Source organism: Episyrphus balteatus, chromosome 1 (genome assembly GCF_945859705.1).
Source record: "Episyrphus balteatus chromosome 1, idEpiBalt1.1, whole genome shotgun sequence".
NCBI classification, from domain to species: domain Eukaryota; kingdom Metazoa; phylum Arthropoda; class Insecta; order Diptera; family Syrphidae; genus Episyrphus; species Episyrphus balteatus.
Window position 1 is genome coordinate 121,092,852 of NC_079134.1, and position 21,643 is coordinate 121,114,494.

General features: G+C 31.1%; 1 protein-coding gene across 3 annotated transcripts in view; it reads left to right on the forward strand.

The window, feature by feature from the left end:
• The window catches only part of LOC129907405 (pseudouridylate synthase RPUSD2-like), a 133,169-nt gene extending 117,421 nt beyond the window's left edge, over positions 1-15,748 (forward strand). For all 3 annotated transcript variants that reach the window (XM_055983586.1, XM_055983587.1, XM_055983585.1), the window contains 9 exons: positions 3,249-3,336; positions 3,468-3,690; positions 8,166-8,253; positions 11,880-12,100; positions 12,169-12,359; positions 12,470-12,694; positions 12,760-12,947; positions 13,016-13,171; positions 15,540-15,748. In XM_055983586.1, coding sequence (XP_055839561.1) covers positions 3,249-3,336; positions 3,468-3,690; positions 8,166-8,253; positions 11,880-12,100; positions 12,169-12,359; positions 12,470-12,694; positions 12,760-12,947; positions 13,016-13,171; positions 15,540-15,614 — 1,455 coding nt within the window. In that variant the 3' untranslated portion in view covers positions 15,615-15,748. The remainder of the gene's footprint in view (positions 1-3,248; positions 3,337-3,467; positions 3,691-8,165; positions 8,254-11,879; positions 12,101-12,168; positions 12,360-12,469; positions 12,695-12,759; positions 12,948-13,015; positions 13,172-15,539) is intronic.
• Positions 15,749-21,643: the final 5,895 nt, after the last annotated feature.

Sequence of the window (21,643 nt, forward strand, 5' to 3'; positions counted from 1 at the left end):
GCGAGATATTAAAAAACAAAAAAAAAACAACCTTGGAAATTACGAAAAAAAACATCCATACCAAATTTCAAGAAAATCCGTCCACTCATTTAGGCTGTAGCTACTTGTACAGATGGACGCACGGACGCACCGACGCACAGACCGACGGACGTCATGACGAAACCCACTTTTTTGGGCTTCTCCATCATCGTAATGTTAGTTTTGATTAAAACCTCGAATTTTTTTTTACACGAAACCAATACTTGCCCTATTGAGCAAGTAAAAATAGACAGATATATACAAAGGACCCATAAACCCTTTTTTCTCGTACATACATACATAGCTATTAGTAAACTTAGTTAAACAAAAAGTCAGTTCATTAGTTTAAGGCTCTATTAGTCTAAGAGCCGGCAGCATATTTTGGCAGTTTTGATATAACCGAAATTCGAGTGTGCACATATCTAGATATGCACCACAGTATGTCAACGGAACAAGTCTGGCAGTGATCTTTTTCAGCTTTCCCTTGCCAGACGCATCCAAAGTGCAGCAAAAAATCAATTTTTGGCGTTTTGGTATAACCGAATAAATGATACACCAAAAAATCATAAAAAATCCCCTGATTTCGAATCTGTGGGTACCGCAAGTTTCTTTTTCAGCTTTCCCCCCGCCAGACCGCTTTAAAGCATTTTTAAGTGCATTTTTCTAATAAAAAACCTAATTGCTTATTTTCTGTTAGGTATAACCGTATGATGGTAACAAATTAAAATTCTATGTCTATTCCTGGTTTAGAAAATATAAGTTTAAGCCAGATATATTTCAGCCTTCCCTCTGCCAGACTCCCTTAAAGGTTTCCCAAACAGGTTTTTCCATAGAAAAAACACCTAGTTTCTGTTTTGTTCTTATAAAATTGAAATAATATTTTTTTGTTTAGAGTAACCATATGATGGCCAAATATTAACTTTCTCTGCCTTTTCCTGATTTAGAAAATGTAAGTTTAAGCCAGTTTTATTTCAGCCTACCCTCTGCCAGACGCCCTAAAAGGTATCTCAATAGTACAGGAAAGTTAGATTTTGCTATATGGGGCATGGGGGTCTGGGAAAAAATCCGAAATGCATTTTGACTTCAGGGCTCGAAAGGCATAAAGACACGAGTCGTAAACCAAATTTTGTTCAATCGCACTAAGAGTCATTTGGCCGCCATTTTTTTTTTAATACAAATTTTAGTTTTTCACATAACTCGCGTATTTTTGAACCTACAAAAAAAAAACAATGTATGACAAACTTGAAATAATTTAATTTTCTACAATATATGTTAAATAACATTTTTCGATTATCCCTTTGGTTTAAAAGTTAGGGTGTTTTTTTTTTAAACTCGTCAAAAAGTGATTTTCTTATTTTTGTCATATCTCTTTTACTTGAGCGTTTTTTAAAAAATTTGTTCTATGTAAAAGTTGTAGATCTTTTAATTACCTTCATTTGTTACAATATTGGTTTTTCGATTTGACAGACCGTTTTCGATCTGTAGGCAAAAAACTTCAAAAAATTGCAATTCTTTGTATAGGGACAAACAAAATGATTCTTGGTGCGGTTGTACAAAATGTGGTTTAAGACTCTTTCGATCCCTGGGTTTATGCTCTTTTAATCCCTGAAGTCAAAATGCATTTCGGATTTTTTCCCAGACCCCCATGCCCCATATAGCAAAATCTAACTTTCCCGTACTATTGAGATACCTTTTAGGGCGTCTGGCAGAGGGTAGGCTGAAATAAAACTGGCTTAAACTTACATTTTCTAAATCAGGAAAAGGCAGAGAAAGTTAATATTTGGCCATCATATGGTTACTCTAAACAAAAAAATATTATTTCAATTTTATAAGAACAAAACAGAAACTAGGTGTTTTTTCTATGGAAAAACCTGTTTGGGAAACCTTTAAGGGAGTCTGGCAGAGGGAAGGCTGAAATATATGTGGCTTAAACTTATATTTTCTAAACCAGGAATAGACATAGAATTTTAATTTGTTACCATCATACGGTTATACCCAACAGAAAATAAGCTATTAGTTTTTTTATTAGAAAAATGCATTTCAAAATGCTTTAAAGCGGTCTGGCGGGGGGAAAGCTGAAAAAGAAACTTGCGGTACCCACATTTTTGAAATCAGGGGATTTTTTATGATTTTTTGGTGTATCATTTATTGGGGTAATACCTAGAAAAACGCCAAAAGTTGATTTTTGACTGCACTTTGGATGCGTCTGGCAGAGGGAAGGCTGAAAAACAGCTGGATAAAACTTATATTTTCTAGACCAGGAATAGACATAGAATATTAATTTGTTACCATCATACGGTTATACCTAACAGAAAATAAGTAATTAGGTTTTTTATTAGAAAAATGCACTTAAAAATGCTTTAAAGCGGTCTGGCGGGGGGAAAGCTGAAAAAGAAACTTGCGGTACCCACAGATTCGAAATCAGGGGATTTTTTATGATTTTTTGGTGTATCATTTATTCGGTTATACCAAAACGCCAAAAATTGATTTTTTGCTGCACTTTGGATGCGTCTGGCAAGGGAAAGCTGAAAAAGATCACTACCAGACTTGTTCCGTTGACATACTGTGGTGCATATCTAGATATGTGCACACTCGAATTTCGGTTATATCAAAACTGCCAAAATATGCTGTCGGCTCTCGGTCTATATTATTGCATCAAAATCATAAATTTATACCATTTGAAAAGTTACACTTAACAAGATTTTGTTTACAATCACTGTGGCGTATACGTAACTTTTTTGTATACATTTTTACTAAAACGAGTTCACTTCAACAAACCATTTTTCATAAACGGTTAGGGCTACATTGGTCAGTGTATTTTTTTGCATTAGTACTTTCCTTTAGTTTGGTTTGGTATTATTTATTAATTATTATTTGTTCTTATTATATTCTTTTCTATGGCAAGGCATATAAAATGGTTTCAAAATGGTCCTTATTATTTTCTAACGGCTTCGTAGTGCAGTACCCGAGACTTTTATGGCAATCTTCATAGACTAGGATATACAAAAAAAAAAAACGTTTAGTCCAGGAAAGATAGAACCTATATATATCCGCTTTTAAGAATAATTTAATATATTTCGTAAATTTGTTCCAATCAATGCAAACTCAACCTAATTCCCTTATACCTTATAGCTTTGAAATTTCACTCAGATTTAGGGTTTTGTTTACAACTACAACTAATTTTCAAAAAAATTTAAAATAAATTAAATATCTAAATCTCTTATTTTTAGGCAAAACTTGAAACAAAAGCATTAAAAGCTAAAAGACCAGGATTCACGGACGAACGCTACCACGAGACGTCATATTTTATTGAAAATGGTAATTTGAACATAAACTTATTCAAATATATATAATTTGCATCTAATTTTTGCCTCCCAACATGATGACGATGTTTGTTCTTTTTGTTGCTTGTTTTTTTTGCATATTTGCATATTTTTATTTGTTCGCAGGTCTCCGAAAGGTATATCCGTATTATTTTACTTTTACCACATTCACCAAAGGCAGATGGGTGGGCGAAAAAATACTTGATGTATTTGCTAGAGAATTTCGAGCTCATCCCGCCGAAGAATATGAACGTTGTATCAATGCTGGTACGTTGACCGTTAACTATGATAAAGTGCCAATTGATTATAGATTAAAGCATAATGACTTGCTGGCAAATATTGTTCATAGGTAAGTTTTTGGAAAATTTTGTTTCTTTATTTTTAGACGAATATTCTTTTAAAAGCCAAAATTGTGCATGCATTCCTGTAATAAAAAGTGTTTTTTTTTTTTTTAATTTATTGTAAACCAAACAATCTCATATAAACACCCGACCGAAGTCTTTGTTTAAGTTAGTAGCCAACCCCTACAATTATTTTATATTAATTTAATTGATAGTGCAGATATTATAAGTTAACATGAACTCCTAAAGAGCTTATAAGTTTATACAAAAATTAAGTTCCGTTTTGTGAGTAGGTTAACGTTTTAAGGCATAGATAGGTGGACAAACGCTGTTAAGACGCATATTTTTTTCTTAGGAAATGTGTAATTTTTCAATACCTTTCATATTTTTTCATTCATAACTCATATTATTTTCTTGTTTTGATAAATTATTTTTCGAGGCTTCCATTACAAGAAGTAATTCAAAACATTCCAACGAACTTAATGCCAACTCGCACTTCTGTATCTTTTTATCAAACAAACGCAGTAGTCCAGTCGGGATGTACAAAAAATTAGATCGTGCAATTTCTTTTCATAGGATGGTAGAGAGGATCAATGAGATCTTAAAACCAGTTTTTCGTTAAAATCGAGCTTGATGCAAAGCCGCCATCTTGGATTTAAGTAAAAACAAGTGAATAACTCGGCCATTTTTTATTTTTGACAAAAATTATACTGGTAGAATTTTATTTTCTATAACTTTTATCTTAAAAAATTTTTCTATATGACTCATATTTTTCGAGTTAATTTGAAAAAAAAAACTATTCCCTTACTAAGCTTAAACATTATACTCGCTTTAAGCATAGATTTTAAGATCCACGCAATATATGAGTGTTTTTATAGGTATGTTTTTGGGGATGAGAAATGTAGCTGTAATGTTAGTTTACTGCAAATTCCTAAAATTTTATAAACAAGAGGAAATATGTATCTCAAAATCGGTAAGTGTAATTTTAAACAAAATGAGTAAATATTATAACTGAAGTTAAGCAAGACAATAAAGTCTTTGAATTATTCAAATCGGTTTATTAGTGCCTGAGATATGACCAATTGTTTATAACTCTCTCTCTCTCTTTTTATCTTTTATTATATCCCGAAAAAACTGGTTTTAAGCTCTCAGCGATCCCCTCTTCCGTCCTATGAAAAAAAAATCTAATTTTTTTCCATTTGAAATGTTTAATTCGACTGGGCTACAAAAGATTTTGCGTACAACTAGAATGCGTTTTTCAGAAAATGATTTTAAGTTTGAGTTTTATATTCAATCAATTAAATTTTCTATTCGAATAAGATCCTACCAAATGACTATGACGTGATAGGGTAGTTATCCTTAATCAATCAAAAACTCAAAAATGCAGTTTTGTAAATTAACCCTTTAATAGCTTACGTCAAAGTAATTTAGAAAGATTGTTCAATTTAATTGTATTTCGTTCAAGATTTTAATAATTCAAGGACTATACTCTTCTAAAACGGTGGTAGGTAGGTAGGTAGAGATGGCGGTCAAGGCAAACCATGTTTGATTGACCCAATTAGCGCAGGATGCGCCGTTTTGATACCAAAACTTATGAAACCTGTGAGTGATAATTGGATTTATTTGAAATACATTTTTTAATTGGTTTTTTAAAAAAGGGAAAAACAAGTGTTGGGCAGTCCTAAATCCACTTTGTTGCATTTAGGAACGAGATCAAGTCTTTGATCTTTGATTCTGAGATGTTGTCTATGACATTAAAGAATTCGCTCCCCAGAGAGAGTGCTCTATTCCTAGCAAGGGCGGGACATTGACATAGGAAATGATAGACCGTTTCTTTTTCTTGCTGGTCCAAGCAGCTGCGACAGTAGGTATTGTGCGGTATACCCAACTTTGCTGCATGTTCCCCTATCGGCCAGTGTCCTGTACACACCGCAACGATTCTGCTAATATCTTTTCTGGGTCTAGAGATTAGGTCATATGTTTTGGATTTATTATAGGTGGGCCAGATTTTTCTGGATATGACGCAGCTAGTCAAGTTGTGCCACCTATTGTTAGCTTTTGTTAGGTATTTTAAGAAGATATCGCCCTTCATGACTCCTATGGGAATGTTGACTATTTCTGCTAGTGACTCATGAAGGGCTGATCCTTGCCTGGCCAGTTCATCCGCCTTTTCATTGCCTTCAAAACCACTGTGACCTGGGATCCAGATGAGAGTGATTGTGAGGCTTTCACTCAGCAATGAGAGTTCCTCTCTGCACTGCTGAACCAATTTGGAGGATGTCGTGACCGAAGCAATTGCTTTTATAGCTGCCTGACTATCTGTTAGTATAGCTATATTTTGGTTTTGATTTGGATATACTCTAAGTAATTTGCAAGCTTCTTTAATTGCCAGCAATTCCGCTTGGAATACACTTGCAAAGTTTGGTAGTCGAAAGGATTTTGAGATATTGAGGGATTCATAGTAGACACCCGAACCGACCCCACAGTCCATTTTTGAGCCATCAGTGAAAATGCAGGTGTCGAAGCCTCTCGTCACAATGCCCTCTTCCCAGTCTGATCTCGACGGGAAGCTGACCTTGCAATTCATTACAGTATTCAAAATAGGGGTGCAGTAGTCCGTGGGTGTCAGAAGCATATCCGATGGTATTAAATTTGTTGTGTCACTGTGACCAAAAGATTTTGCCTTCCAACTACCTGTTTCTTTTAGCCTTAAAACGCTACAAGAGACCTGGTATTTGATATGAAGGTCTATGGGTAAGAGGTGCAAGAGAACGTTTAGAGCCTCCGTGGGGCACGACCGGTCTAAAAAAAACGGTGACTTGCTTTAAATATACATGCGCCGGAAACCAAAAATAATAAACCAACCACACAATATGTTATTTTAATTAAGCATCAAAATGTCAGTCATTAAATTATTATAAAGTTTCGTTTGTGTTTTTTTTTTTTTTTTAATTTACTAAAAATTACACTACATTTTCTTTTTATGCTGACAAACAAAAAAAAACAGTCTGATAAATGTTTTAAGTTCAAGTGGTGCAGTGTTTAAATTTAACCTAAGACATTTTATTTTTCGTAATAATTATGTTAAAAATTCATAGGCCATACACATAAAGGACAACAACAAATAAAACAATGCACTTGAAATGAACCTCATGTTGTTGTAAACATTAATATAAAATTCAGTGAATGCATTCTCATGTATGATGCGGAACTAAAATAACAAAAATAAAAAATAGCAACACAGAAATGGCTTTAATTAAAAGTACATCACATATTCGCTTTTATTCGTTGTTTTTATTTTTTTTTATGTTTTGTTTTAATTTTAAGAGAAAATGTAATGCAGTTTTCTTGCAAATGCAACATGTACTCGTATATTTTTCCTTTCGCAGAAAAAATGGAATGTTTTGACTTGTGAGTGGTATGAATTTTGAATGCTTAAGGTGGTTTTATAAGGAATTCTGCGTTACCATTTTTAGGTTTATTTTTATTTGGTTCATAAGAATCCTTGAGTATGTTTTAAGTATGTTCTATAAATTAATATGTTTTTTACACATGTTCTTATTTTCAACGAATACACGACTTTTTTGTGCATATACCAACATGGAAGTCAATCTGTAGTTTAAGCTTGTTTCTTTAACTCATAATAAAATAATATACAGGCTTTTTTGATTATGTTTATTATTTAATTATTTTATTTATTTTTGTTTGTTTTCTTTTATTTTCTTATTTAGTTTTTTGTATCTTATTTTATTTTGTTTTATTTTATTTTACTTTATTTAATTTTATTTAATTTCATTTAATTTTATTTAATTTTATTTAATTTTATTTAGTTTTATTTAATTTTATTTAATTTTATTTAATTTAATTTAATTTTATTTTATTTTATTTAATTTTATTTTATTTAATTTAATTTTATTTAATTTTATTTTATTTTATTTTATTTTATTTTATTTTATTTTATTTTATTTTATTTTATTTTATTTAATTTTATTTTATTTTATTTTATTTTATTTTATTTTATTCTATTTTGTTTTAATGACGAATCAGATGGTTCCTATTTCAGTCATTGTTATTAGATTTTAAATAATGCTGCAAATTCCTACATCTTGAAACTCCTTGATTTTAAAAATCTAATTAACAGTTCGATAGGCTATAAGAAAAAAAGACAATATAAGTTGAGTGATAATACTTAAATTGAAACTTCAAAAAAATTGCAAGAAAATTTGACTTCCAATTTAGAAAAAAAAAACACCATTTTTCCCTTCCTTACCCCTTCTATTTATATGTAAATATATTTGTTTGTTTGGCTTAAATTATCATACAATTAACATTTATTAATTTATTTATTTCTATAAAACTAAAAACATAGAACTTTTTAGAATTAATTACATTAAAATAAAACAAAAAATAATAATTCATTTATTTTTAAAAATGTCATGAAATTGATTGTTTTTTTTTATTATATTATAAATGTATTTTACAGACATGAAGTTCCCGTCACTAGTCAACCAATCACAATAGTACACATGGACGAAGATATTGTGGTTGTGAATAAGCCGGCATCAATACCTGTAAGTGGCTTAAAAGACTGCCATAAGTATGCCTCGTAACTTATAAAAAAAAAACATACATAGTATTCGATATCTCGTACATGTAATCATAAATTTTATTTGTATATTTATTCATTCATTTTTGTTTGTGTTTCGTTGAAAAAAAAAATCATAATATGAACAAAAAACTAACAACATTGAAAAATAATTTTTGTTAATATTTTTGTCAAAAGTTTGAAATTAAATCGTAAAATTTGAGTTTAATAATTAGCTTTAAGAAAAATTTGAAGTTATGGCATTATAGTGTCAATCTAATCGATTCGATTTATCGAAACCTATTTCTCATAAGCCACCATGTATTATTGAATCCTTTTTTTTTATCTCAGTTTGAAGTTTGAAAGTTTAACGAACTTTCACTTTTAACTATTTCTTTGGCATCGTACTTTTTTCTGAGATCAAGCACATTTTGAAGGCCTCAGTATTTGGAGGGTCCCGAGTTAAGATCTTATTTTCAAAAAACCTAAGCCAAGGATGGTCTCCGCTCTACTGCTGTGGGTTGCTACAGTACTTATCTTAAGAATTGTGCAACCATTTCCGGAGGACTCATCTTAATTGGCTGATCATCTGAAAGTTTTGGGAATATTGTGGGTCCTGAAATTGTAGACCATTTTGAATTATCAGAAATGTGATCCTAATGTTTCATACATTTAAAACTATTTTTTTTTTATTCTTAATTTTGTGTTTAAATTTTCGAAAATCAATTCCTAAGAAAATTTTAAATCACAACCAAAATACGTGTAAATCTCAAAAACTAACGAATTTTACTGAAAGTAGTTGGTCCCAGGGTTCGGACTTTACTTCGATTTAAAAAAAAAAAAAATAAAATCTACTTCCGTACTTTTCTCTTTCAGGATCTAGTTCTATTTCTTGATTGAAAAATATTTTTCAAGTAATAAATTTAGAGAAAGGGATTTAACTTCAATTTTAAATCTGGTCGAGGCATTGAGAAATAAAGCTCAACTGAAATCTCAAAAGATGAATGGAGGTCAATTATTCTTCGAATTCAAGATATAAATAAAGTTTATCAAAGTAATTTTGACTGATTTTGAAGAATTCGTGATCAAACATTTTGTTAGATTATGCTGAATTCCGTTTTACCCCTAAGCACCGTTACAACCACTAGATGAGAAAGGAAAAATAATTTTGTTGAAAAATAATTTTTTTAGAATACATTTTTGTAAATAAATGTTCTGAAAGTTAAATTTTAAAATCTACTTCCGAAATTTTGGATCTACTTCACTTTTTTTTCAAATTTGCTTCGTAATTTTGAAACTGAAGTCCGAACCCTGGTTGGTCCCAAGCCCGTAGTAGACCTTTTCCAAAACCCAAAGAATAAAAATATCCTTTTTATTCTATAACAAAGCAGTACGCTAAATGTTCTTTTCTTACCAAAATTCCTAATGCCTTGAAATACTTTTTCTATTACCTACAACATATGTACAAGTATTTTAAACTTACTCTTCCACAAATTGCAGACAAATTAATTTTTTCAGTTGTGTACATTTAAAAAAAAAAAACCATTGACTTGTTAAATGCAGGTTTATGCAAATCAAACATCACTTCTTGAGTTAAGGACTTCTAAGTCCTCTTAAACAGCTAAATGCATTAGTATAACAAACATGAGTTTCTAAATCTGCAAATGTGCTCCTCCTACATCTTAATTGAAAGTAGAACTGATAAAGGAAGGAAATAAATAAATAATTAAATGCAGTAGAGATTCACAGACTTCTTAACTTATAAACCCTGTTTGATTCTTGTCTACTTGAAAGGCCAATGTACTTCTACATTTCATTGAAATCACAAATAGTATATATGTATCTACGAAAACTCATTACCCAATTCTTTAACTCTTCGATTAATAATTAAAAAGCCAACGAAAAAGGACGCATTTCAATGCATCGTGTCGCTTTTATCTGATTCATTGTACATCATGATGACGAATAGCTTTATAAAGGCAACTTTTTCGTGACAGCATCGAAAGTTAAATCTAGGAAAGTCAAAGGGAGTTAAATAAACTTGAAAAAAAAAATCCGATTTTATTTAACTTTCTGGTCGAATCCAAATGACGTATTGAGATATTTAAATAATTTAATAAGAAAGTCAGTAAAGATTTAATTTATTATTGGAAATGATTACGCATTGCAAAATGTTCCTTTTTTTTTGTTCTTTTAATACTATATGGTCTATGTATGTCTTTACTTAATAAGGTATAATTAACTCCGAGAGAAGCTGCTTACAATGTTAAAAGGGTTTTATGAAATCGCATGACAGTGTTTGAAATCTCTCGACGTCAAAGGATTCAGTGAAGTTTTTTTTCAGCTTTGGTCAATCATCAATATTCTTCCCTACTCAAAAAAACATAGTTTCCTATAATTTTACTTTAATTTAATGCCTTATTACCGGACAAATTTCCTTCTGACCAAATCATGTAAATCAACCTGTCAAACTTATGAATTCCATATAAAGAGAGATGAACCTACAAATAAACGTTTTTTTAATTTTAGTTTTATAATTATTTAAATCAAAAAAATGCTGCCGTCGCGTCCCTTAGTAATTATTTTTGAAACCTTGATTTTTAAGAATCATTAAAGAGCACCACACTCTTTTTAAATATATGTATATATAATACATCGGTGAGGATTTGAACGATCCTTACTTGATGTCCCTGGGTTTTGTCAACATCTTCCTTACTTTCTTATTTAATGTGACGGTTATACCACTCAATTACTTAATCATGTTGACCAGTGCAAGCGCCTTAAGAGAGCGCTACAATCCATTGTGGATTTAAACCTCAACCAACAACCTTCTCCAGCCAGATCTATCATCTGAATCTTGTGAGGAATTGAAAAAGACCAAGAGTATCATTCTCATTAATAAATGCACTTAAACCGTTTGGACTCGTTAGCAAATAGTAGATCCCTTTCATTCTTGCAAAATTAATTGCTTTCAAATTAATTACACAAAATTTGTTGAGAGGTGTAAGTCAATCCTTGTCCTTCATGGTTGCACAAATTTATTTATTTATTATCCAACTGTTTTTCCCTTACGAAAAAGGACCCTTTTGAAGGTCCTTTTTACTTTCTAAAAAATACTTTTCTCCGGATAATAACAACGCTTCGTGAAGGATCATTCCCCTAGCCCAAGAGATTCTGCGTAAAACTGCTTCAAATGACGAATACACTTTATATCCAAATACCTGTGGCTTATCGTAGTTGAAAAGCTATCAGCTACACTTGACCGACAGTTTATCCCTAGAAATTAGCTCCGTCCTAATTGTATATGTAGAATTGGTTTCAACACTGCCCTACAAAATACTCTCACAAATAACTCTGCCACCATCCTAGAAATGAAATATCTTGGCCTTCTCTTACATACTACAGACCTTTCTTGAACATTTTTCAATATTTATCACAATATACATAATATGTATGCATTTTGGTATACTAGTAAGTATTGTTTTTATTTTTGATTTATAAATCTAAGATAATCCTCTTGGCATACATAAAATAATTGCAAAAAAAAATCCAATAATTTAACATAAAATTTTTCAACTCATAATTTCAACTTATTTTATTTATATACTCAAGGTTCATCCATGTGGAAGATACAGACACAACACCGTTGTTTTCATACTAGCAAAAGAATACAATTTAAAAAATCTAAGGACAATTCATAGATTAGATCGGCTTACGTCTGGTCTTTTATTATTCGGAAGAAGTCCGAAGAAAGCCAGACAAATGGAACATCAAATACGTAATCGGCAAGTACAAAAGGAATACATTTGTCGTGTTGAAGGAGAATTTCCTGAGTGAGTTTCAATTAAAATTAAATAAAAGAATGTGTTTAATGTTATTCTTAATCCAATTATATTTTCAGAGGCGTAATTGAATGTAAAGAACCAATTGAAGTTGTTAGTTACAAAATTGGAGTTTGCAAAGTATCACCCAAGGGTAAAGATTGTACTACGACCTTTCAAAAGATCGCTCACAATGGCAAAACAAGTGTAGTTCTTTGCAAACCCTTAACTGGGCGAATGCATCAGATCCGAGTACATCTGCAATATCTGGGTGAGTTTTCAAAAGGACTTGGTAGAGTTTTTCCCATGACTGTGTCTTCTCGAAATACGCAGTTAACAATGAATCCAAAAACTAACCTAGATTTGTATTTTATTTTACAGGATATCCGGTTGTAAATGACCCTTTGTATAATCATGAAGTCTTTGGACCTTTAAAGGGTCGTGGTGGTGATATAGGTGGAAAGACCGACGAACAGTTGGTTCGAGACTTAATTAATATCCATAATGCAGAAAATTGGCTGGGTATTGATGGTGACTCGGAACTATCATTATTTAAATCAATCAAATCAGATGGAGATGTAGATATATTAACTGGTGGATCAAAAGGTACAACTTTATATATAATTCACCATTATAATTAGTATTACTACATTTATTCATTTGTATTTAAGGTATTTTGATGAGTGACGATGATTCAGAAATTGTGTCTCGAGAAACATCGCCGTGTTCAGAAAGTCCAAGACCAGTGGTAACAGAAGCTGAAAGCATAAATGACAATACAACAATAAATATTTCCAGTAACATGCATGTTACAACATCCAATGATGACTTAGCGATCGATTTACAATCACAAGAAAAGGTTTAGTCCGACTTATATTCATATAGTCCATAACCGCTAAATTAATTTTTTTTTTTTTTGTAATGTAGGTAACAGTAGCAACTCAAACAGGACATGAATGTCCGGATATGGCATTTAATGCTGAAAAAATGACCACAGATAAGCACTGCTACGAATGCAAAGTACGATATAGGGACCCTAAGCCAAAGGATTTAGTTATGTATTTGCATGCTTGGAAATATAAAGTAAGTAAAACTTTAATTATAAACATATCCTAGTATATTCGTATAAGGTTTATTTAGAAGTTCATTAAATAAGAACTAAGAACTTTTAAAATTGAAAATCAAAATAGAATAATAGGTTAATGGCCAATTTCATAAAGTCCTTTTAAATATTTACATCCTAAAATGACGTTTGTTCCATACGAAAAACGTCATTTATCATTTCATTTTTACAAATCGACCATAAATATAGCAGTTCAAAGGAATTTTTAACAATTTATGTATTCACTGTTCCGGTAATATTGTTGCCTACCTATACATAAACCAAATTTGTTAAATCATGAACTAGTTGAACGTTCTGAAGCATCTGCTCATATATAGTGCCTGAAATCTATTTTTGAAATTTTATTTATTTTTTTAAATCACGTTTGCATCAAAACTTGCGACATATAACTTTATTCTTTAACTTTCTAAGGCTTGTCTTTTAATTTCTTCTTTGTTTAACTTTTCTTGAGCGGAAAAAGTATTCCAAGTTGATTATTTAAAAAAAAAAATAGCTCTAAAAGAAATATATTAAGTTTTTCGGATATCAGTATCACCTTGTTTCACACATTCGACTGACAAGTTTCAGTATAAGAATTAGGACTCCATTGAAAAAAATTCAGAATTCATTTCGAACCTGGTGCCTCAATTTTGTGGGATAAATATCTACTAAAAAAAAATAGAAGCTCAGCTACCCGTGACTTATGCTCGTTTGCCGAATGTGACGTATTCTTGATGAAATTCTGACCTTCTGAAAGAAGGTTATCTTTTTCATCAAAGAAAAAAAATTGTACTTTCGAATCACACCGACTTGAAGTCTGATTTTATTTAAAGTTGTAAAAAAACGACTGCTTGAGTAGCTCTCAAACAAGGTCTTTTATTTTAGCGTTAAAAGAAACATATCTTTTTAATGAGTTACAATTCGAATCTCCTTATATGTATGTTCATATTTACAGAGCAATAGCTCACAAATAATAATGACTTCAGCTCACTTAGTACATTTTTGCGATCAATAATTCCTATTTTCGTGACCTTATTTTTGAATACAAATTCAATCCTAAGTGGGCTTTAGGTCTGGTTTATAATTTTTTCTATCTTGTCTCCGACGTTTCGACCGTGATTACAGATTGAATTTGCATTTTTGAGATCTGTAAAATATATTAAATAGTGAGTAAACCACTTGAATTCCAATTTTTATATACGACCCATATCTTATGAAAATAACAAATCGAGGTGCCTCACTTTTTTACTTGCGATATGTGCCCATGATTATGAAAGTGAACTAAGTCACTTTTTGCATTGTTTAAAGAAAAACTTACTTAACAATTTTCTTATAACGATTGTATTATTCTTTTTCTTTATAAAATCACTGAAGGAGCAATAAAGAAGTTTATTTACTGCAATTTCGCTTTCAAATAAATTTTACCCTTCAAATAATAATTATTATGATTCGGAAAAAAATGAAATTGAATTGAAATTGAGATAACAACAAGACATGACATTACAATGATATAGAATGCCAAAAAAGTGGGTCCCGCTTTTCTGTCTGTCCGTCTGTATGTACCTGGACCTTCAGCCTAAACTGCAAGAGCGGTTTTCTTCAAACTTTTGCGTGATTTCCTAAAGGAGAAATTGCCATATATATACAAATTTTTGAAAATTTTCGAAAAAAAAAACAATTTTTTGGAAACGGGTTAGTTAAAAATTTTCTTTTTTAGATGTAAATTAATTATTTCTTCAAAATGGCAAATCAACTTTCTTTAATGTTAGAATTTTTTTTATAAAAAAATTAGGTTTTTAAAAAAAGGCTCTAACGATTTTTATATTTTATTCTAAAAATTCCTTTTCATACAAGTAATCAGATGGCATACTTCTTTTTGTGAGCAAACCCATTAAAAACGGTGTTTAATTAATTATAAAAATAGATTTTATGTATTTTTTACATCATCAGAAATATGCTTTATATAATCTTTTTCCTGACCTTTTTTCATAAAAACTTTTAAGATAAGAGCTACTTTTACCATAAGAGTCTAGTCATGCATTCTAGTTGGCACCATTCCTGTCCTTATTCTTTCGTGAATATAGAACAAAACATTTGAAATGTAGACTGTAGCTGAAGTATAACTTGAAAAATGGTCAAAGCTGTAGCTTGTATTCAACTATCTTTTTCTAGATTCTAAGGTATTTTTATTGAACATTTTCTTATTGTCTTAAGATTATTTATACACAGGGGCCTAGAATTTAAAGGTTTATTATTTTTTTTTATCTCTGGCTTTTTTTAAAAAATTTAAATATTTTTAACCTTTTTTTCAACAAATAAAAACATAATTTTTGTTTTATTTCTTTTCAGGGTCCTGGTTGGGAGTATGAAACTGAACTACCCGAATGGGCGGGACTCAACTGGGAAGAGACAACATCCGATTAAAAAAACACAAAATCTGATGTAAATTCTAAAAACATGTGCATTTTAGTATTTAAAGAAAAAAGTTTACTCGCACAAGATGGCTGGATTTTTTATACAATGTATATCAATTCTTAAAATAATATTATCACACATTTTTTTGTTGTTTCTATATAATTTTCTATAAAAAAAAAGTGATGCACACATGCAAATCAAATTAAATATTGTTATTATTTCTTTTTTTGGTATAAAAAAAAATTATGTAGTGTTTTAAAATATTAAGGAGAAGAACACAAATATGTAAATGCATATCAGAAAGGATTTAAATTATGTTTCATTTTTGCTTAAAAAAAAAAGAACTTAGGATATTATTACTAACTTTTGTATATAATGCCTTATTTAAGACAAAATTTTAACCCCTTTATCAATGATTTATGTTGTTGCACCTTGCCCATATAAACCACCGAACCAATTCAAATATTTGCGATATTATTTCCAACATAAAATGTAATTAAATTGTTTGTTTAATTGATATTAAATTAAATTGTTATCTGTTTAATAAAAAAAATTTCTTAATTTAAAAAACTTTAGTTTCAGTTATGCAAAATAGAAACACTTCATTTAGTTAAAATTTTCAGTTGTTTAAGAATCAAAGAGCAATAAACAAAATTAAGAGTGTAGAATTATTTTGTGTGCCTTTCGGAACTGTTATTGAATGACTTATTTATTGAATTTGTTAAATAAACCAAATCAAATGATGATAAAAACAAACAATATTATGCTGCATAAAATAAAAGCATTTTCTTAGTATTTGAAAAAAATTGTGATTTTTATTTAATTGTTTTAAGAGAGTTATAAATTCATGTTTTGCTGAAAAGTTGATCGCTAAGCTTAGTGCAAGACTTTTAGAAAATATCTTCAGTTAAGGTATAGTTCTATGCACTAGATAATATTTACAAATGACACCGTAATTTTGAAAATGATAATCGAATTGACGATAATCGTTTCACAGTTTTAGAATCTTCAAAGCTATTTTAAATCATGCCTGATTCAATATTTCCAAAACAGTTTCTATAAATAAAAAAAGTTTTCATATCCTTAGAAATTGATTTAGTCTAGGTGAGTTGCCTCCTAATCGGGTGGCCGAGGTTCGATTCCCGATATTGAAATTTTTTTTTCTGTAAGTCAATAATCGTCAATAAATAAACGATAGCTTAATAGGTCTCGTTTTCGTAGAATTTAATCTTTTTTGAATTTATTCGTTTTTGAATTTATTCATTTTTGAATGCATAGGTGAAAATTTTGAACAAATCTGTGAGAATTATAATATACATAGTTTATAATAATATTCATAAACGTTAATAGGAGATCAAAATGTTCATGTGCACTTATATTCAAATCTAAGTTGCCTTTCTATGCGTATATTAAGTAACTTTTGAAAATTTTCCTTTTCCAAAATGAGTGCGTCAAAACATTTTGCTGTAGCTGAACGGATATACATTTTTTTTAAGACCCAAAATTCAAAACTTACTTATATTGAATACAATTGTGGAAAATGCGTATAGTGGTAGTAAAATATTTTTAAATAATTTAAAATGGTTATTTGTAGAAATTAGTCATTATTTTTGTTTGTGGAGTTTGCTATTTGATCGTTGCAACGCCTTGATTGGAATAAATTCCTAACACTTTTATAAAATCCTATTTAGCTATCGTTTATTTATTGACGATTATTGACTTACAGAAAAAAAACAAAAAAAAATAAAAAAACAATTTCAATTTCGGGAATAGACCTCGGCCATCGATTAGGAGGCAACTATTAGCTCACCTAGACTAATTCGACTTCTAAGGATATGAAAACTTTTATTTATATAAACTGTTTTGGAAATATTGAATCAAACTATGAAACGATTATCGTCAATTCGATTATCATTTTCAAAATTACGGAATGACCCCCCTATTATCTAAGTTCAATTTATTCAACTCAATAACTTATCTCTTTACAGATCAGGAGATAGCGATGGTTTATCTAGCTTATTTCAGCAAGACTAAAGTGAAAGTTATAGGGAGATTGAATTCTAACAAAATAAAAATACTGGTCTTATATTGTGGTTCTCTCGTTGAAGCGCTGTATCTCAGAAAATACTTATGCCAAGTAGCTTAAATTTTCGAAGGTTCTTGTGGTTGACAAGATTGACAAACCATGAGAATAATAATTTTGTGTTAGGTACTTCTTTGGTACAAAAGTAAGAAGAGGTTGAAAATTGTCTGCAATGGTTCCTGTAAAAAACGCTGTTTCCCATTAAACAATTTTGGCTTTGAGAGCGAGTCGTTTTTGTGTAGTTTAAGTACAAACGAAAAACGACTTACGTTATAGGGGTGACTATTAAATATTTAGATTAGGCAATCATAATATGGGTGTTTTCCTAATAGTCCAGTAATTTTAGGTTTTATAGTGGGCTAGTGGGCCCCTTATTACGGTGCTGTTATGAAGATGTGAAAAATCGTCATTGATATCGTGCTGGCTTAAAAAGTTATAAGGGTCACAAGGTCACGAAAATCAGTTTTTCGCAAATATTGCTCAACGGTCATCAGAGGTCATTATAAAAATTGTTCGTCGTGAAATTATCTACAACATATGTAATAGAACTGATTAAAAAAAATGTTTTTTTGTTCAAAGTATTACCGAAAATATTGTTGGAAATGACGAAAAAAAATACTGTAAAAGTTTGAGCTCTTAATATTAACATTAAGTACCGCCGCATCGCAAATTTCTATTTCCCATATGATTTATATGGGAAAGATTGTTTTTGAGTTTGAAATTTTATAACTTTTTAATGGTTCATCAAAAAGGCTAGTTTTAATCTTTTTCTTGTATAAAATTGAACGCTCTGAGCAGATTATATTCAGACCTCTCAGATTAAAATATGAAATAAACTTTGACCGTCCAAATGTAAATTCCTAAACCATTTCAACAATTTTATTTTTGTGCTTAATTTTTTTTAATCAAACCACTAAAAATAAGTGAAATTGGCTTCCCTCAGCGTTGGGATCGATTTGCTCGATTGTTTTATCCTGAGCAAATCGACGAAGCTCAGAGCAAAGAAAAATTTTTTTTTAGTTAAAAAAAAAAAACATTTGCGCAAAATTTTTTACTACGTTTCCACCTACCCTAAATCCGAGATTTAATTAAGAAGATTTAGCATTTATCTCGAGTTTTATTCTAAATCTCTGATTGAAAGTAGGTGAAAATCTAAGATTTTGGGTAGCTGAATCCAAATCTGGGATTTAACGAAGTAGATTTAAAACAATTCTCGAGATTTATTCTACTTAGCTAAATCTCGGATTTAGGGTAGGTGGAAACGTAGTATTAAACGATTTATTAAACTGCTAAACCCATTCGTTCTCCATGGAAAAGTTTTGATTGCACCAAAATTTCTTTTCCGTTCAGAGTTCAGCCTAGTACGCAGATCGGGAAAAATTTTATTTCTCATACAAATTTTTTCTCAGGACAAATTTTGTCTTGAATATTTTTCCAAGCAGTACGAGAACGAGTGTTCACGCGCAAAATTTAAATATTTGGAGCCGCTGTAAAGAAAAAGTCTCCACTTACTTTTGCGCGGACAAATAATGTTCGAAGCATTTAAGGCTTGGCCACACCGGAGGGTATGCGGTAGCGGTACGGGTAGAGGTAACGGTACTTGTATGAAAAAAAATCCAAACTGACATATGAACGTTCAGATGTGGAATTTTTTTAATACAAATATCGTTACCGCTACCCGTACCGCTACCGCATACCCTCCGTTGTGGACAAGGAAAAAAAAATAAAACAAAATTGAAAAAAATTCAAACAAAATTAAGGTGGACTCTTTATTAAAATATTTGGAAAGTGAAGACGAAGCAAATACAACTCAGAATCAAATCAAAAACAAAAAAAAAATAATTTAATTTGAAAGAAGAAAAAACTTAGGGTAAACTGCAATATTGTTGCCACTCCCTATGTGATTGGGTGCATTCACGTACCGATCCAAGGGTATCCGGATACCTTTGTGTTGTTGTAATCCCATATAAAATCTCAGCTGATCGTGAACATTTGTGTTGACAAGCAAAAAAATCCAAAGGCATCCTAAAAATTTCTGGATTCTCGTGTATCTTATGTGAGATTTGAAAAACAGCTGATTCGTGTTCACAAACGTATCGGATACTTAGGTATCTTGGATAGGGTATCTGTGCGTACGTGAACGCACCCATTGGCACCTTGAGTTAAAAAACCATTTACAGCTACTATTTTTTATTTTTTGTTTAAAAATTCACTCTTCCCACCTTTTTTGGCATATTCTTAGCAAATGAGATATTTATAGTTACAAAAAAAGTATTAATAATAGTTTTATGCTATACCTACGGAAAAAACTGCGAATTAAAGTTGGTGCGACATTCGCTTAAGGTGCCAATGATTGGGCAGTTTACCCTAGGTAATTTCTCCAACTTAAAAATTTTGCGCAGGATTAAAAAATGTTTTGTAGAGATTAAAATTGTAGAGATAAAATTTGTCTTTTCCCGATCTGCGTACTAGGCTTCAAATTCAATTTTGTTTCTATAGAATTTGACATTCGAAATGAGATAATTTGCGTAATTATCGTAATTATCTCATTTGGGCTCAGTGACAACAGGCTATAAAACTCGAGAATTTGATTCCAATTGGGCTTTTAAGCAATCTGTCTTTGTCTTTTTCCTTTCTATCATAACTGTTTATTAAAGAAGTGCAAGAAAAAACCAACCAATCAAATCAAATCAATTCTGAGGAAAACAAAAGCATACATGCATAATACATGCCACTTTTCCTCAAAATTGAAATGTCAAAAGTTTTTTTTTTTTGTTTTTTTTTTTTTTTTTTTTTTCTTCGACACTGACGTTTGGCTAAGCCCAATAGCCCTTCAAGCAAGAAAACGGAGTCCAGAAAAGACAGTCCGACCTCCGACCGAGAAAAGCGGGGTTGCACTCACACACTTGCAACTTTTTGTGTATGAACACAAAGTCGAACGAGAATCGTGGTGGAAAGTGAGAAATGGAAAAAAAAGTGAAACAGACATAGCCAACAAGAGCAAAAGCGTCATTTTGTTATGTTTCGTTGAAGTGTATAGTCGCGTCGCGTCGTGTCTCGTGTCGATGTTATTATAATATTAGTATAATTATAAACAATATCAAATTATAAACAATATGGAAACAAAAAAAGGTATGTTGTATATATCGCTCAAAGTGTTTGGGTTAAAATGTTGTTTCTTCTTGTGTTGTAGATGTAATCTCTAATGATGAAGAAAAATCTAGAAGGTGAAACATGCGATTGGGTATCTAAAAAAACACCAACAACAGCAGCAGCATCAAATGAAATAAAATGAAAAAAAATGTATTGTATTTTATATTGTATTTATTGTGAAAATTTCGTTTGCCAAAATAAAATAAAAAATAAAACAGTTTCAGTGAAAAAAAAAATAAATCTTGTTCTTTTTTTGGTCGCAAATGCGAAACGTCATCGCTTTTTTATTCCTCTTTCTGGTAGGTTTTCGCTGCTCCGACTCAGGTCCGCCTTCGGCTCCGTTTTCTCGGAATGGAGATTTTCACCACACTAATACATATGCAATCGACTTCGCGGTGATTATAATTTCCATACTAATTTGAGCCGCCTTCGGACCACTTTCTGATCCGAAGTCGGACTCAGCTCCTCCTCAGGCGGAGCGGATTCGGACCGAGGTCGGACCTGTTTGCTTGAAGGGAGTATTCTTTACGCAAGTAGTGTCAAAATTTAAGCAAGGTGAAAATTTCCATCCAATTGGAAAGTGCAAAAAAAAAACCAAATTGGGAACATTTCTTTCGAACGTTATAAATTTATTTGAATTTAACTGATTCTTTTCAGTGCGACATCTATATGTGAGAGTGAAATACTTCCAAATGAATGATTGCTTGCCCTTCAAGCAAACAGGTCCGACCTCGGTCCGAATCCGCTCCGCCTGAGGCGGAGCTGAGTCCGACTTCGGATCAGAAACTGGTCCGAAGGCGGC